A 15,397-nucleotide genomic window follows, 5' to 3' on the forward strand; every position below is an offset into this window, starting at 1 on the left:
CTAGACGTTCATATCATGTGAAACAAATGGGATTTTTGTGACTGGGGGGATATTTATCTATATTTACATATAAAAAATGTGCTATAATAAAAGTTGCTCATACAGCACAGGGTCCAGGTCTCCCTAAACGAAAGAACCACACTTGTTTATTAATTTTTTTATTACATAAGGTGCCCAGAAGTACTTTTATGTCCCAAATTTGATTTGAACAAATGGCACCTGAGTGGCTCTTGCAGCCACTGTGTTGAGGCTGGATTTACATCCTGTGATGTTTAAAGCACTGATTCACCCAGATGAAAGACTGATAGGCCTCCCTTCAGAAACCTTACCTGCTGATGAAAAGCTCTCATTTTCCTGGCATATCATTTTCTTTGAACAGTCAGGGAGGCTGGATTTAGTCTGCATCCTTTTTTTGATTTTCATGCCTCCTTTACTGGCTTGTGCAAGAAGGCACATGCCAAAGTCAAACAAAGCAGCAGCTGCAAAATCATCCACTTGGATTTCAGATTCGTTTTGAGAGCCACACTCGCTCAGGCACCTCCTGCCCTGCTTTTCTGACATGGGAAATTTCCCTGAGTGTGTTTTTCTCTGGTTCAGGTGTTTCAGACTAACAGCCAGCTCGGCCTTGCTGGGCCCTGAGTGTTGGTCATCGTTCTCTGCAGGTGATGAAGACCTACCACATGTACAACGCCGACAGCATCAGTGCCCAGAGCAAGCTGAAGGAGGCAGAGAAGCAGGAGGAGAAGCAGATTGGGAAGTCAGTGAAACAAGAGGACAAGCAGACCCCACGCTCCCCCGACTCCACCTCCAACGTCAAGTTCGAGGAGAAACACGTCCGGAGAAGCTCTGTCAAAAAAATTGAGAAGATGAAGGAGAAGGTACTGGCAGGGTGCACAGGAGCCACTGAGATCCCCCCTCACTTCCAAATCTCGTTCTTTGTGCCGGTTTCATTCAGCACTCAGCTGGAGGAAAGGCAGATCCAGCACCAGGTTTCCTTCAGGGCAGTCAGGTGTGCAGTTTGTGTCATCCCAGGGAATCCAGGCATGGCACAAAAAGCTGAAAGCAGGTTAGAGTGGGAAAGCAGAAGTTGCCTGCTTGGAATTCATGGTTACCATGATTATTTTTGTTGTCCAAAGCACGAGGCTGTGCTCCAGGGAGCCCAGCAATCCCAAACTGCCTTTGAGCAGTTCAGCTCTAAGGTTCAAGCCAGTAGAAGGGATGGAGTTATTTTCAAATGGATTTAGGCTCTGGAAGGACCAAGTTCAGGCCTTGGAAGAGGTGGGGTGCCTGTAGCGACCCTCAGACAACCCATGGGCTTCTGTGGTGGTGCTGGAGCTGGGCCATAACCTCCTAAACCCACCCTGTTCCTTCATTCCTCCTTTAATCTTCCCCATCCCACAGTCTCAAGACTTTCAGTCCAGCATAGTAATGCTTAAACACATCTAAATAATTAATCTGCATTTCAAGTCTTGGAGTCCTGGCAAAACTGGAATTCAAAGGCAAAATCTGTGTGAGCAGAGTAAGATTTGTTCAGTGTTCTCTGGTGTTACCCAGCGTGCTGCTCACCTCTTCTAATGCTATATTCTGGTTTTTGTTGTCTTTCAGCGCCAGGCAAAGTACACAGAAAACAGACTGAAGGCAATTAAGGCAAGAAATGAGTATCTGCTGGCCCTGGAAGCCACCAATGCCTCGGTGTTCAAGTACTACATCCATGACCTGTCTGATCTCATTGATGTAAGTGCTGCTGGAACGTCCCACGTCCCTCTCCTCCCTCAGCATCCCCCCCTGCACCAGCACAGCTGGAAACCTCTGCATGGCTGGGCTGGGCAGCTTGGGGGGTGGCAGTGGCCTGATAATTGGTCATTAGGCTGTGACAAGAGCTTTTCTCAGGTGGCCACCTCTGTTACACAGACAAGGACCTGGGCACTGAGAGAGAAAAGGAGGAGCTGCTTAGTTAAAGTGAAACCCACGTTCACTATCACACTGCTGCCTGACATTTTCACTTGACTATGAGTGAAAAGCAAACCTGCATGATTTTAACTCAGAAGCACGTTTGAAAAAAAGATTTTTAACTGTAGAAACAGTACAGGAAATTTGGTAGAAGAGAGGGAGTTCAGAAATGTTTCCTGAAGCTGCTTTTAAGTGGTTTTGGAAAAGTCATAGAATCGTGGGATATTGTGAGTTGGAAGGGACCCACAGGGGTCATCCAGTCCAAGCCCTGGCCCTGCACAGACGTCCCAAAATCCCACCCTGTGCCTGAGGGTGCTGTCCAAGCACTCCTGGAGCTCTGGAAGGTTTGGAGCAGTGCCCATTCCCTGGGGAGCCTGGGCAGTGCCCCAGCACCCTCTGGGGGAAGAACCTTTCCCTGATCTCCATCCCAAACCTCCCTGACACAGCTCCAGCCCTTCCCTAAGATCCCTTCCCTGCTCACCAGAATAGAATTCAATCCCTCCCCATTCAGGGGACAGCAATTCTGCTTTTGGTAAAACGCACTGTGAAAAAACCCCGAAATTCTGATTTTTGGAAACTCAGAAGAGCCAGTCAGGAATGCTGAGGTTATTCCCAAGGATGGAACCACCCCGTCAGCCTGAACACACTGCGTGTGGGTCAGTGGCTCTGGTGGCTCCTGTTCCCCTTGCCAAGGCCATCCCTGCTGGGAGCACTCGGCTGCAGAGCCTGGAGGGAGCTGCTGTGGAGGAGCAGGGAGTGATGAGCACAAGAGTCTCTAGACACAGGCAATAAAGAGCACTCAGATCTCTATTAATTACTCAGCTATTAGAATAACCAGCAGTCTATAGGATACATTTATTCAGCTGATGATAAACTTGCCTGGAGTGCTTTTGTGCCAGGTGTTGATTTAAACCTGTCCTTTGGAGGTCAGGGCTGTCACCGAGAGCGGGCTTGAAAAATGCTGTTATTTCCAAATGTCGTGGTTTGCAGGATTGCTGCTCTGGAGAGGCCTGGTTTGTTTATTCCTCCTGCCTTTTTAGGAGCCCTGTTTTGGTTAACATTTGCTCAGCCTAAATTGCGTGGCTCTGGGTTTTTAGCAAATGAGAACTTCGTGTTTATATTTATATTGAAGCTACAAGGTTGCCATTAATTTCACCAGCATCAGCCTAATTTAATTGTTCTAATTTTATTCTTCTAAAGCCCTGTCTCTCAGGTCTTCCCCCAAATGCTGCACACGTGCCTGGTTCAGTTGTCTGTTCTTGGTGTATTTTCGTGGATCACAGGTAGCAGAGAATCTGTTTGGATTTCTCAAGCCCAGAACAATCTCTAAGCACAGAGCTGAGGTGTTTCCAGCAGGACAGGACAAACCTGGGGGACCCAGCTTGGAAAGAAGGGCTGCTCTCCCTGGGCAGTCCCAGCTGTGTCTGGGGCATGGCAGGCAGTGCTGCAGGACAAGAATCCAAACTTCTGCAGCCCAGGGATTTGTCTGTCCCTAGAGAGGAGCCCTCGTGGCTCTGGGTGAGTTCCTGCCTGAGTTAACTCCCTTGGAGCATTCAGTTTAACACCACAAGTTCTCATCATCTTCAGAATAAAAGTGTTATCTGCTCTGTGTTCAGGCATGGAAAAATGTGGGACTTGTCTGGGAGCGCAGGAGATGGAATTCAGTTATCTCGTTGTTAAGACACAGGGAAAATAGATTTATTAATGCCTTTGATCCTGAAGGATTGAAAATTAACAATTATAACCAGTGATGGTTATCTGAGCCATCTGACTTGAATAAAAATGCGATTTTTAAGCCAGGCTGTAATGCCTTCCCTCGATCTAATCATTTGATGATATTGAATTTTGAAATATAATATAAAAGTAATCTTCAAAGTCACTTACAAGGAGATTGTGTTAGGCCAAACAGCATTAAACTTGTCATGTTTATCCAGCACGGTGTGTTCCCTGGGCAGTGTGCAGGGAAGGGTAGCAGGGAGTTAATTCTTTGTCCAGAGTTAAAAGCAATAAATTGTTTCTGACATAGCCCAGTAGTTTTGAATTTCCTGACTTTGGGGACTGAGGCAGCTCTTTGATGCTAATGAAATATTACAGTAATGGGGAAGTTTGCATTAACTCATATTTATAAAAGGGTCACTAGGACAGGATTGGAAAAAAAGAGATAAAAACGTGTGTTTGAGTCCCAGAGCTTACTTTGCTCTTCCAGGGATAGGTATTCTGTGAGATCTCCAGGATCTCATCATTCCCCTTCCAAATCTGAATTGCATTTTAAAACAAAGGGCTTTTTCCCCTTGAATCTTCTGGTTTTGAGGCCTGTTTGAAAGCTAACTGGCAAAGGGTTAATCAGCTGTCATGTTGGGAAGTGAATTTGAATGAGTTATCATTAAATTCTTATAAAAAATTGATTTCCTTCGAGAACGATTCCATCAAACATTTATATAACCCAGAAAAGGGATGGCAGGACTGGTGCATTTATAAACATGGAACACTGGACTTCAAAAAAAACCCTTTAAAGTGGGGGAGTGGGCTGGGAAACGTTTTCTGTTTCTGGCTTCAATAGCAAAGAGCCAGCACGTTTTGCCTGAGTGAGGTGAGGTGTGACACATTAACTTCCCTTTGGATTCCCAGTGCATTGGGGGGGACACTGGGAAGACAAACTGGTCACACTGGAGGGTGCACAGCCGCCTGTCCCGCAGCAGGAGTTGTGTTCAGTTCTTGTCCCTGCAGTTCAGGAATGACAAGGAGCTGCTGGAGAGGGTCCAGCAGAAGCCCCAGAGATGATCTGGGGTCTGGAGCATCTCCCTGGTGAGGGGAGGCTGTGGGGCTGGGGCTGGTCAGCCCGGAGAGGACACGGCTGAGAGGGGATCCCATCAGCCCATACAAGGATCCCCAAGGGGTGTCAGGAAGGTGCCAGGCTCTGCTCAGCGACAGCACAAGGAGTAATAAACTACAACACAAGAAATTCCACCTCAACATGAGGAAGAACCTCTGTCCGTGAGGGTGGCAGAGCCTGGAACAGCTGCCCAGGGAGGGCCTGGAGTCTCCCTCTCCGCAGACATCCCAAAGCCACCTGGAGGGTCCCCTCCACATGACCCTGCCTGGGACTGGGGGATCTCCAGAGGTCCCTTGCAACACCAAGAATTCTGTGAAAAGGAGCGAGTGCTGCTGTTAGATGTGAGCTGATCCTTGGCCCAACTCCATCTTTCCCCCCATGGCTGCAGGACCAGCCCTGCAGAGTGAGCAGTAGCTGTGAGTGCCTCTTGATCCAAGGCTGCCTCCACACGTGCAGATTCTCAATCAAGCCTCTTTTGTTTTGCTTTTTGTTTTGTTGTGGTGTTTTTTTTTTTTCTTGGCTGGTTTTGTTCTTTTCTGATTGAATGTAAAGTCCCTTAATTCTCTGCCTCCAGTCCAACCAGCAACTGCAGCTCTTTTTCCAAGGCTCCACACCTGCCACAGCTTGTTTGGCACAAGAGCCAGGCTTCCAGCAGCACTCGGTGGCAGGAATTCTGTGGGAGCAGGGAATGGTCCAGCAGTTTCTCTTCCCTCTGCCCCCACCCCTCCTTCTTCTTTTTTCCCCCCTTTTTTCCTCTGCGTTTGCAAACAATGACAGTGATGAGACCCAAATGATGGGCGAGGAGGAGTTTTCATGTGAATTTTGCTTACGGAGCAGCACAGCAATGGAGCAGATGGTCTCTTTCTTTCCTTTCTGGATATTCTCCTAGTGGATGTAATCTTGCTTGTAATTCCAAGAAGGTGGGCTCCTTCTTGCTCACTTTATTAGATGGCTGAAAAATCCAGGCTGGTTCTGATCTAATGCTAATGAAAAGCTCCTTTTTTTTCCCCTTCTGAAACATGAAAACTTGGCTCTGCAGCCGTGGTGGAAATGAAGCTGCTTGATTGTCTCCCAGTGACATCATCCCAGTGTCAGCCATAGCCAGGAAATTCTTGACCATAACCACTTTCTGCTTCAAAGTTTTTTGCTCCTCTGTTTCACCCCAGCAATGAAATCATCCCAACTGGTGGCTGCTGGGTTTTGGATGACTCTCTTTTCATGTCCAGGTCATGCTCCTCCTTCCTGAAGTACTGGATGAAGCAGTTTGCTGGAATTACGGAATTATTTAGATGCAGATTTGTCTTTATAGATGATCCAAATCCTGTGTCTTGTCTCTCCAATAGCACTTCAGTGCCTTGCTTTCCTCTTCCTTTGAATAATGTCATTTAAGGACTTTGGAGTGTTTCCATAGGAATCAGGACCCCTAGAAGTCAGGTTAGAATTTAGGGAATTACCCTGCCCTACTGCTGAACTTCGCCACTTCCTTTCTGAATGAAATGAGTCTCTAGTACTCCATGAAAAATGAGTCTCTTATAGTCCAGGAAAACTCCACAACCTGTTACAATACTTCAAGCTTGGTAATCAATTACAACACCGTGATAAAATTTGCATGGGGGTTACAGGTTGAGATGCTCTGTGCAGTCAGAGAGAGACGTGGGACCTCCCTGCCACCCAGCAGCAGGTGACAAAATACCCACAGCTTGTTCCTCATTTGTACAGCTCCTGCCTTTGGAAACATTCAAATCCCCATTCTGGAGTCTTATTCCCTTTATTCATAGAGAATTGTGTGTGTTTTCCAGCAGTGCTGTGACCTGGGGTACCACGCCAGCCTCAACAGAGCCCTGAGGACGTTCCTGTCGGCCGAGCTGAACCTGGAGCAGTCCAAGCACGAGGGGCTGGACGCCATCGAGAACGCCGTGGAGAACCTGGACGCCAACAGCGACAAGCAGAGGCTGATGGAGATGTACAACAACGTCTTCTGCCCCCCCATGAAGTTCGAGTTCCAGCCACACATGGGTGACATGGTCAGTGTGGGGCCCTCCTGCCGCTCTGCCTGTTTATCTCCCTCATTTTTGATAAACTGACCCACTCCAGGGCCGCCTGTTTGGCTCTTTTGGGAGCCTCAGAGCTGGGAGATGATGCAAAGATTAAGCAGGGGCTCATGGCAGAGATATCTAAATTTTAATTTTTTGGCTATCCAAGCTGCTGGAAGTGAAAATGCTTAGTTAGGTTCAATATTAAATGTGAGTAGGAGACACCTTCATTCAACCTACAGGTTAATCCCCAAGACAGCCTCTGATTTTTGAGATTTGAAGGGCCAACAGAAGAAACCTAAATGCTGGTTTTTTGCAGCATCTGAGTGTGCAATCTGAGAGTGCAAATGGTTTGTAGTGGTGCTTTCTGCCCCCTCCTTGTGAGACAGGGCTGTCAGAGGACTCTCCATTTTTGGCAGGGCAAATCCCTCTCCTTATAGCTTTATCAAGATGTGGTTGCTCAGCTGGGAGCTGTTGAAAGTCACACGAGCTGAAACTGGTTCTGAGCAGGAACACGTGTACAGTGTGACAATGTAGGTCAGTTGGTTGGATTTCTAGATCATCCCCTGAGCACAGACTGGAGGATGGTCTCTTGCAGCCTCTTCTTTTGGGCTGGGAATTACAGCCACTGCTCCAGGCTCTTCTTTGTCTCTCTCGTTTTAAGTGAAACCTTCAGACTGCAAATGACCTTTCCTGGATTTTTCTGTGTTTCTGATCCTGTAAGATTATGGGGAAAAAAGGAATTACCTGCAGAGTCTCATTCAGGAGCAGCTCCCATTCACTGAATCATTTATCTTGCTGCTTCTCAAGGCCAGAGGAGTGTTTATAAATGCAGCTGATGGTCTTGTAGCAATGGTGCTGCACACAGCAGATTATATCAGACTATATGATGGTGTGTGTGCATGGGTGGGATAAAACTCCCAGTTTCAATTTCTGTCTCTAAAAAAACAGCCTCAGGCAGTGAGGTCAGTGTTTTCTTTTAAAAATCCCCACAAAACCCAGAACAAAATGAAAGGGAAAAGCTGCCCCGTACTGTGGAATGAAGATCATTCTGAGCAGCTCAGGGAACCTCGGTGTTGTGGTGTCTGTGACAGGTCCCCAGCCTGTGCTGCTTTTATTTCAGCTCCCCTGGATTCATTCAAGAGTGACCTGTGCCTGTTGCTGTGCTGTGCAGGTGGTTCAGCTGAGCAATCCCCTGCCCCAGGGTGCCAGTCTGAAGCACTGCACCAAATTCTTGATTTTTGATGTGATTTATCCAAATACCTGGGATAAAGCACCTCCAGACTCCCAAAGCACACGACAAGCTGACATCCTGACATCACTGAGAGTAGCTGTTGTTTCCTGGCTCTTCTTTGATGTTGCCATCATCTCTTGCTCTCTGTTCAATCCTCTCAGGAAAGGAAATGCACTTGGGTAGAACCATGGACCTTCTTCCTCTGGTTGAAATCCAGCGCTGCCCGGTTTTAAACCTCAGCACTTTGGAGAATGTTTGTGTCTGATAAATAAAGGAGTAATTGCGATGTCCTGCTGTGCTGTTTCTCTTGCAGGAGTCTCAGCTCTGTGCCCAGCAGCCAGTCCAGAGTGAGTTGGTGCAGAGGTGTCAGCAGCTGCAGTCCCGGTTATCGACGCTGAAGATCGAAAATGAAGAGGTCAGTTAATAACCAAAGTTCAGCAGCGGCTCTTAGCCACTTACTGGGCACTGGTTATGGAAGAATCTGGTTGTTGTCATCCTTTTTTATCAACACTTGTGTTAAAATTCAAGGCCAAGGCATCTTGTGCATTAATTAGTGGGGGATCTCACAGGAAAGTTGGGGGTATGGAGAGAATCCTTTAAAATACCTCCCCATATCTCTCTTCCCATCCTTAACTTGATAAGACTGGCTGTGGTGCAGAAGTTTTATTTGGATAGCAAAGGGAAAGGGAGGAATTTAATGTTTTGAAGTGAGTTTGCATAACCTGAGTAAAGTGATTTTTGTTCACTTGGCCATTCAAGATGAGAAGAAGATGACATGAATGGGGATCTAATCTCTGCACCTCTGTGCTCAGGAACTTCTGGGCAAAATTTGCAACTCCTTTTATGTCTATAAAGTCGATTCTGGCCTTCAGTAAAAATGTGCAGTGCAGCAGAGTCCTGTTTGTAATTAACATCTGATGCCCAGTAGTTGCAGAAGACAATTAGTTCAGCTCTCTTTGCTTTGAGGTTAAATTTCTTTCCATCTCCTCCTGATCCCAGCCTGAGAGATCACAACTGCGATCCTGGCACGGAGTCCTGGCAGGTTCAGGGTGCTGCCAGCTCTGTGCTTGCATGGACTGTGCTGTTAATGAGCCAAAATTAATTACAGCGCACAGGGTGTGAAACCAGTAATATCTGTTTATTAGTGAAGTGCTCCAGGGGACTTTGCTACCTCTGTTGTTTACTTACAACATAAAACCTTCAGGTTTTGAGTTCTCTCCTTCTTGCTGGGCAGGTTAAGAAGACGATGGAAGCCACACTCCAGACAATCCAGGACATTGTCACGATAGAGGACTTTGATGTCTCTGACTGCTTCCAGTACAGCAACTCCATGGAGTCTGTGAAATCCACGGTGTCGGAAACGTTCATGAGCAAACCCAGCATTGCCAAGAGACGGGCAAACCAGCAGGAGACTGAGCAGTTCTACTTCACAGTAAGGGGCTGATTCGTAGGAATTTAGGAATTTTTTTTCGTTTGGGAAATTCTCCCCTCTGAGGGTGGGCAGGCCCTGGCACAGGGTGCCCAGAGAAGCTGTGGCTGCCCCTGGATCTCTGGAAGTGTCCAAGGCCAGGAGGGGCTTGGAGCAGCCTGGGACGGTGGAAGGTGTCCCTGCCCATCCCCTGGATGATCTTTAAGATCCCTTCCATTCCAGCCCATTCCATGATTCTGTAATTTTCAGTGTGATCTGTTCAGAATTCTCCTCACAAGAGAGTGCAGAGTGATGCTCTTGTCTAACAAGAGATGCTTCTCTCTTTGCTTTTGGGCGAGCAGAAGAAGTGTGTTGGGGTTCAAAACTGTGTGCTCTCAATTCTCTGCAAATATTTTGGGATACCTCTGTTGATGCAAACGTAGTCTGTGGGTAAATTGTGTCAAATTTGATTTCTTCTGCATCTGAAAAGGAATTTTCTGAGAAAAAACCTAATAATAGCTTGTAAACATCAAATTTCAAAGCTAGTGCAAACTAAAAGAACATTTAGCTCTTTCATTTTTTGTTATTACCATCTTACAATTTCAGCCTGCAGAAGCTTTTCATTGAGTTGGTTCTTTCTAAAAGATGCTAAGAGCTTTCTGATACTGAATTTCATACCAGACTGTCTATTTCCTACATCAGACTTATGTTAAACTGTTGAATTTGTTTCCAATTTCAAAATATTTCAGGGTAGCAGATGAAAATCATGGATTTTACCCTGGTTACTTTGTCATTCCCTTGGGCATCCTTCACCACCTTCTTCCCAGAATGGTGTTGCTCATTAAAATCTGAATTTTCTGTGCACTAACTTGGCAGCATGGTTCATTAGGCCTTGGCTTAGAAGAATCCAAAATCCTTCGCTGAAGGTGAATCTGGCTGTTGAGAGAAGTGGGTGGAGAAGCTGCTTCAAGAAGGGATTGACCACCCTGCCCAGGGTTATAGAACTAGAAGAGTGATTTTTAATTGAACTCTGAGCATTCCCTCTCCAGAGAGGGCTATTTCGAGTTCAAATAGGAGGAGGAGGAATCCAGGGCTTAATTTGGATAGGATATTTCTCCCTTTCATGTTGTTGGTGTGGTGTTAGAGAGAGACCCTCTTTAAGCAGCCTGATCAGACGCTGCATTGATCTGCTATTGACCAGCCTTATAAATAGCCTTGATAAGGATTTCCAGCTCTGAATCTCCCAGGGGCAGCTTTTTCAGTGTCTGAGAAAACCCTCAGATGGGTATTAATGAGCCTTGAGGGCAGAGCTTTGTGTAGGGGATAAAAACAAAGTGCAGTGCAGAAGTGAGATTTAATTCCCTTTTACCTCGTGATGTGCTGAGTGCTGGGGGGTAGGAACTGTAAGAAAAAAGCTGATTTAAAAGAATATTCCATATTAATGTGACACAAGGAGGAAATTCCATGTGCTGCATTCCTAGGCAGAGCTTTTGGGTAAATACAGTGATGGCAGCATGAGAATTTAGTGGAAGGATCCTCACTGGAGTTATCTCCAAACTGGAATAATGTTTATTTCCACTGGAGGCACATCCCTGCACGCCGGTGCTGATGGATCTCTTGGTGGGCTTTGAAGGCAGATTTGTATTCAGGGTAATTTACACTTCCCTGTGCCAGTGGAAAGCAGAGGGGGGAAGGTTGGGCTCAGCACTGGGCTGCTGCAGGTGGCTGAGGCAGGGAAGCAGCAGCAACTGCAGGCAGCCAAAATCCAGGGATGTGCCGCTGCTGCCATGGCTACAGCCCTGCTTCCCGAGCCAGGGATCCGGGCAGAGCTGCCCATCAGGGCACAGCTGGCACCCAGCTCCACCTGGGCAGTGGGAAGGGGGTGAACGATTTCATTCTTTCCCTTCTAAACCGGCATAATTTTAGTTCTTAGGCAAAATGTTATTTTTTACCTCTGGAAAGAGGAGCCAGAACAACGCTCGTTGTGCGAAGTGCTTTAGGATTAATGCAGATTCATTTTTGCCAAGAGCTGCCCATCAGGGCACAGCTGGCACCCAGCTCCACCTGGGCAGTGGGAAGGGGGTGAACGATTTCATTCTTTCCCTTCTAAACCGGCATAATTTTAGTTCTTAGGCAAAATGTTATTTTTTACCTCTGGAAAGAGGAGCCAGAACAACGCTCGTTGTGCGAAGTGCTTTAGGATTAATGCAGATTCATTTTTGCCAAGACCTTTAAGACATGGAGAAATGTGGTGTAAAATCCTCCTGCCCCTGAGTGGTGCAGCAGTGGCAGCTGGGGGTGTCCTGGTGGTGCTGATCCCATGGGAAGTGGATCCAATTCCCCCATTGTGATGCTGATCCCATGGGAAGTCAGATCCAGTTCCCCCATCCTTCAGTCGAGTGCCTGGTTTGGAATTATTCTTGGAGGGGTGAGAGAGAGGAAAATCCCTGAGTTTTCCTGACTGGAGACAGATCAGGATGTGGAGCAGTGGCAGAGGTGTTTCTTCCTTATAGCCTGAAAAGGGAGGAAAGCACAGTCCGGTTTGGGTTCTGCTTCATCCCATGTGCAACTGGTTCTGACTGGGAAACTCCTGCAGGGCCTTTGGGCTCAGAGGTGCCCACCTTGCTTGGTTTTGTAGGTGCAGAACGCCCCTGGCTCTGACTCCCAGCTGATCTTCACCTCTTAATTGTCACCGTGCACCAGTGATGTGGCTCGAGGACGTTTCTGCTGCTCTGTTCTGGTTGTGCTTAGCCCGACCCCAGCTGTGCTCTGCCCCAAATGAAATCCTCAGGAGTTCTCCTGTAGTTTGATTTTTTTTTTTTTTTTCCTTTGACTGTTTCTATTACACCAAAAATCCAGGGCTAATGGATCTTTGTAATTCACTGGGGAAAGCCTGAAGCTTTATTTTGAAATTATTTTTTTTTCAGCAGCATCCTTGCATCAGGCAGGGAACAGAATGTTAGGCATGAGGAAATACTAAAAAAACCACGAGATTCTGCACTGGATGGGAACATCTTTTTCTCCTTTAAAGCAACCCCTGGTACCTGTTGATGTTTTTAATGACCTCAAAGCCAGAGCCTTGCAAGTCCCAGCGAGTGCCTCTGCCCTGCCCTGCCTGCAGTCACCTTAGGCTGGGCTTAAGTGGTTAGATGTGCTTCAAAGGGGAGCTTAACTCTGCCAAGACGAGTTGATCTGCTATCTTTAAGCTTCTGTTTGCAGCTGAGCCTTCCAACCCTCCTGTCCCTTCACCTGAGCGTGACTCTGAGACCCCCAGAACCTGATTTATCCTCAACCGCCCCCACTTCAGACTGGTTCTTTTTGCAGTTTATACTCACCATGTTTTCTCCTGCAAAAATTTAACTGATTGAGAAAAATGTACAGTTAGGGCTTGGCAAACAGATTCTACAGGGAAGTTCTCAAAAAAATTTAATTAATTTTTCGTAGCGGTGATCACGCTTCCTGTTTTCCTCTAAAACAACAACAAAAGGTTGAAATATTAATAAAGGAAGCAGGAAATGCTGAGACTTTCCAAAGGGACTTAATTCTTGTGAAATGTTTCTTTCAATGTTGTCAAGCAAGGGGACATAAAACACAGGCTTTTGGCAGTTAATTAAAGCCATTTTTGTTTGTTGTGTCAGTGCACACAGGGCTGGGGAGCCCACAGGGGAAGCTTCGTTAGTTCCTGGAAGGTTTTCCCTCACCCTCATACAGTGTGTGTATATGTTTCTTTCTTTCTTTCTTTCTTTCTTTCTGTATATATTCCTTTTTGACCCTTTGCTGCTCCTGCAAAGGCCAAGCAGGGTCCAGGCACTCGTGTTGTTAAAAATATTCATTTTTACTTGAAGGATTTGCAGTCTTACTGTGCAGATCAGAGCTGGAGGGAAGTGGATTGAATTGGGGAAAGCTGGAAGTGTCCAAGGCCAGGCTGGACAGGGCTTGGAGCAACCTGAGAGGGTGAAAAGTGTCCCTGCCCATGGAACTGGATGAGCTTTGACATCCCTTCCCACCCAAACCATTTGAATATTTGATTACAACAAGAGCATTTCATTATTAGACCAAAACCCTCTGTCTGTGTTCATTCTGCTGGCTGAATTTTTAAGATCTCTCATGATTCCAAAGAGTGACCTGTGATAACTTGCAGAGTTTGTGCTTTTGAGTGTGAACATGTCCCATTTGTGATGTGGACAGCCCCTGTACAGCAGAGTATTGCACATGCTGCAGCTCAGTGAAGATGTCCAAGCTCCCCCAGCCCCAAAACACCCCCACCCAGGATGAGGGACAGGGCAGGGGGTCCCGGGCACCCCCCTCACCTTCACATTGTGCACACTCATCAGGTTCCCGCAGTTCTCCAGGTACTGCTTGAGGTCGTTGTCCTGCAGCGGGAAGGACACGTCAGTCTGTCCTTCCCTTGTCCCCCCCAGCCCCCAGAGAAGCCCCCAGACCCACCAGGTACTCGAAGACGAGGGTGAGGGAGCGCTCGGTGTGGATGATGTCGTGCAGGGTGACGATGTTGGCGTGCTTGAGGTTCTTCAGCAGCGACACTGCGGGGACAGCGGGGTTGGGGCAGCAGGAACAGGGGCTGAGCACGGGCACAGCCATCCCAAATCCTGCTGGGACCCTGGGGAAGGCCCCTCCCGGCCTCACCTTCCCGGATGGCCGTGCAAGGAGCCCCCTCCTCGTGCTCCAGGCGGATTTCCTTCAGCGCCACCAGGTTTTCCGTCAGTTTGCTGCGGCCCTTGAACACCGTGGCGTAGGTGCCCTGGCAGGGGACAGGGGACACAGGCCATTTCCCAGGGTGGCACAGCACTGGTGTCCCCAAAACATCTGGGGGAAGGACCACTTGAAGTGACCGCACCAGGTCTGAACCCCACGAGAAAGACTTGGTCTGAAAATTTCTGGATATTGAAGATTTTTGCCCTTTGCACTTGGAGCTGCCCTTTGAATTTCACTTAATTCCTTACAGGGGTGTCACACACTACTCACCTCTCCCAGTTTGTCCAGTTTGACGTAGGTTTCCAGCTTCCCAAAGCCGATATCTGACTGTGGGAGAGACAGGAAAATATCACTGGGGAGGGGGGGCCTCATCCCGGGATGGCTTCACCTCCAGAGGGGTTGCCAGGGACACTGGGCACTGACATTTGGGATTTTTACTCCATTTTCTGCCCAAACCCTCTGTGTATCCCGGGAAAAGCCGTGTCCTGAGCAGAGGAATGAAGGTGCTGGAGCCCAAGGTGCTGCACAACTCCCAGAGCCCCATTCCTTATTCTCGAGGGGACGTGAATATTAACGACACATCACCCTGGCGGGGTCTGTTTTATCCTCAGGCAGCACAGGCAGGTGAATTCCAGCTCTCCTTCCCTCCTCCTGAACGGGCACCTCGGATCCCGAGATGCCTCCTGCGGCCTGGCTGTGGTACCTGGGCAGCTCTGAGCACACCTGGAGGTGCACACAGAGGTTTTTGCTCCTGCTCTGTTGTACTCAGAGTTTTTGCTCCAATTTCTGCTACTGCTCTGCAGCAAAGAAACCGAAATGGCACTGCTGAAGCAAAGGCTGATTCATTATTTATCCACATTTGCATTTCCAGTGGCAAGAGGCTCCGGCTGAATCGCAGGAGGGTTTTCCTTCTCCTCCCTCTGGGAAGGAGCCAGGCCGAGAGGGCAGCCAGGTGTGCTCAGGGGAGTGAAGGAAGGTGGGAATGGCACAGCAGGTGCAGATCTCAGAATCCCAGGATCACTGAGGCTGGAAAACCACTCTGGGATCATCGAGTGCAAGCTGTGCCTGATCCCCACCCTGAGCACCGAGTGCCACGTCCAGGTGACACCTCCAGGGATGGGCACTCCAAACCTCCCTGGGCAGCCCCTGCCAAGACCTGACCACCCTTTCCCTGAGGAAATTCCTCAGGGAACTTCCACCCTGAGCCTCCCCTGGCCCAGCCTGAG

The 15,397-nt window shown here is 48.0% G+C and overlaps 2 protein-coding genes across 5 annotated transcripts in view; one reads left to right on the forward strand and one right to left on the reverse strand.

The window, feature by feature from the left end:
• LOC103625407 (SLIT-ROBO Rho GTPase-activating protein 2B) overlaps window positions 1-9,600 on the forward strand; it is a 58,814-nt gene extending 49,214 nt beyond the window's left edge. The window contains exons 5-9 of one of the 2 annotated variants that reach the window (XM_008644824.2): window positions 663-878; window positions 1,606-1,734; window positions 6,583-6,807; window positions 8,364-8,465; window positions 9,285-9,600. In XM_008644824.2, the coding sequence (XP_008643046.1) occupies window positions 663-878; window positions 1,606-1,734; window positions 6,583-6,807; window positions 8,364-8,465; window positions 9,285-9,494 (882 nt within the window). In that variant the 3' untranslated portion in view covers window positions 9,495-9,600. The remainder of the gene's footprint in view (window positions 1-662; window positions 879-1,605; window positions 1,735-6,582; window positions 6,808-8,363; window positions 8,466-9,284) is intronic. The other variant, XM_017727279.1, reaches the window with a different exon arrangement.
• Window positions 9,601-11,508: 1,908 nt separating this feature from the next.
• LOC103625408 (cyclin-dependent kinase 18-like) lies at window positions 11,509-15,391 on the reverse strand. Of its 3 annotated transcripts, none has more exons than XM_017727281.1 (5): window positions 14,442-15,391; window positions 14,103-14,217; window positions 13,905-13,999; window positions 13,769-13,831; window positions 11,509-11,972 (listed from the first exon to the last, which is right to left on the reverse strand). In XM_017727281.1, the coding sequence occupies exons 1-5, from the start codon at window positions 14,541-14,543 to the stop codon at window positions 11,931-11,933; spliced, it is 417 nt and encodes a 138-aa protein (XP_017582770.1). In that variant the 5' UTR covers window positions 14,544-15,391; the 3' UTR covers window positions 11,509-11,930. The 3 variants fall into 3 exon arrangements, with proteins under 3 accessions (XP_017582770.1, XP_017582771.1, XP_017582769.1); XM_017727282.1 differs by lacking the exon at window positions 11,509-11,972 and adding an exon at window positions 11,989-12,927; XM_017727280.1 differs by lacking the exon at window positions 11,509-11,972 and adding an exon at window positions 12,963-13,404.
• Between the last annotated feature and the right edge of the window lie 6 nt (window positions 15,392-15,397).

Source organism: Corvus brachyrhynchos, unplaced genomic scaffold, assembly GCF_000691975.1.
Source record: "Corvus brachyrhynchos isolate BGI_N302 unplaced genomic scaffold, ASM69197v1 scaffold72, whole genome shotgun sequence".
Lineage (NCBI taxonomy): Eukaryota > Metazoa > Chordata > Aves > Passeriformes > Corvidae > Corvus > Corvus brachyrhynchos.

What these genes read in the sequence shown, in the direction of transcription:
- LOC103625408 (XM_017727280.1), bottom strand. Translation starts at nt 14,543, where the DNA reads ATGAGGCCCCCCCTCCCCAGTGATATTTTCCTGTCTCTCCCACAGTCA. An exon ending in TTGCACGGCCATCCGGGAAG is followed by an intron (nt 14,000 to 14,102) that starts GTGAGGCCGGGA and finishes CTGTCCCCGCAG; the next exon opens with TGTCGCTGCTGAAGAACCTC. An exon ending in TGAGTGTGCACAATGTGAAG is followed by an intron (nt 13,405 to 13,768) that starts GTGAGGGGGGTG and finishes TCACCCTCTCAG; the next exon opens with GTTGCTCCAAGCCCTGTCCA.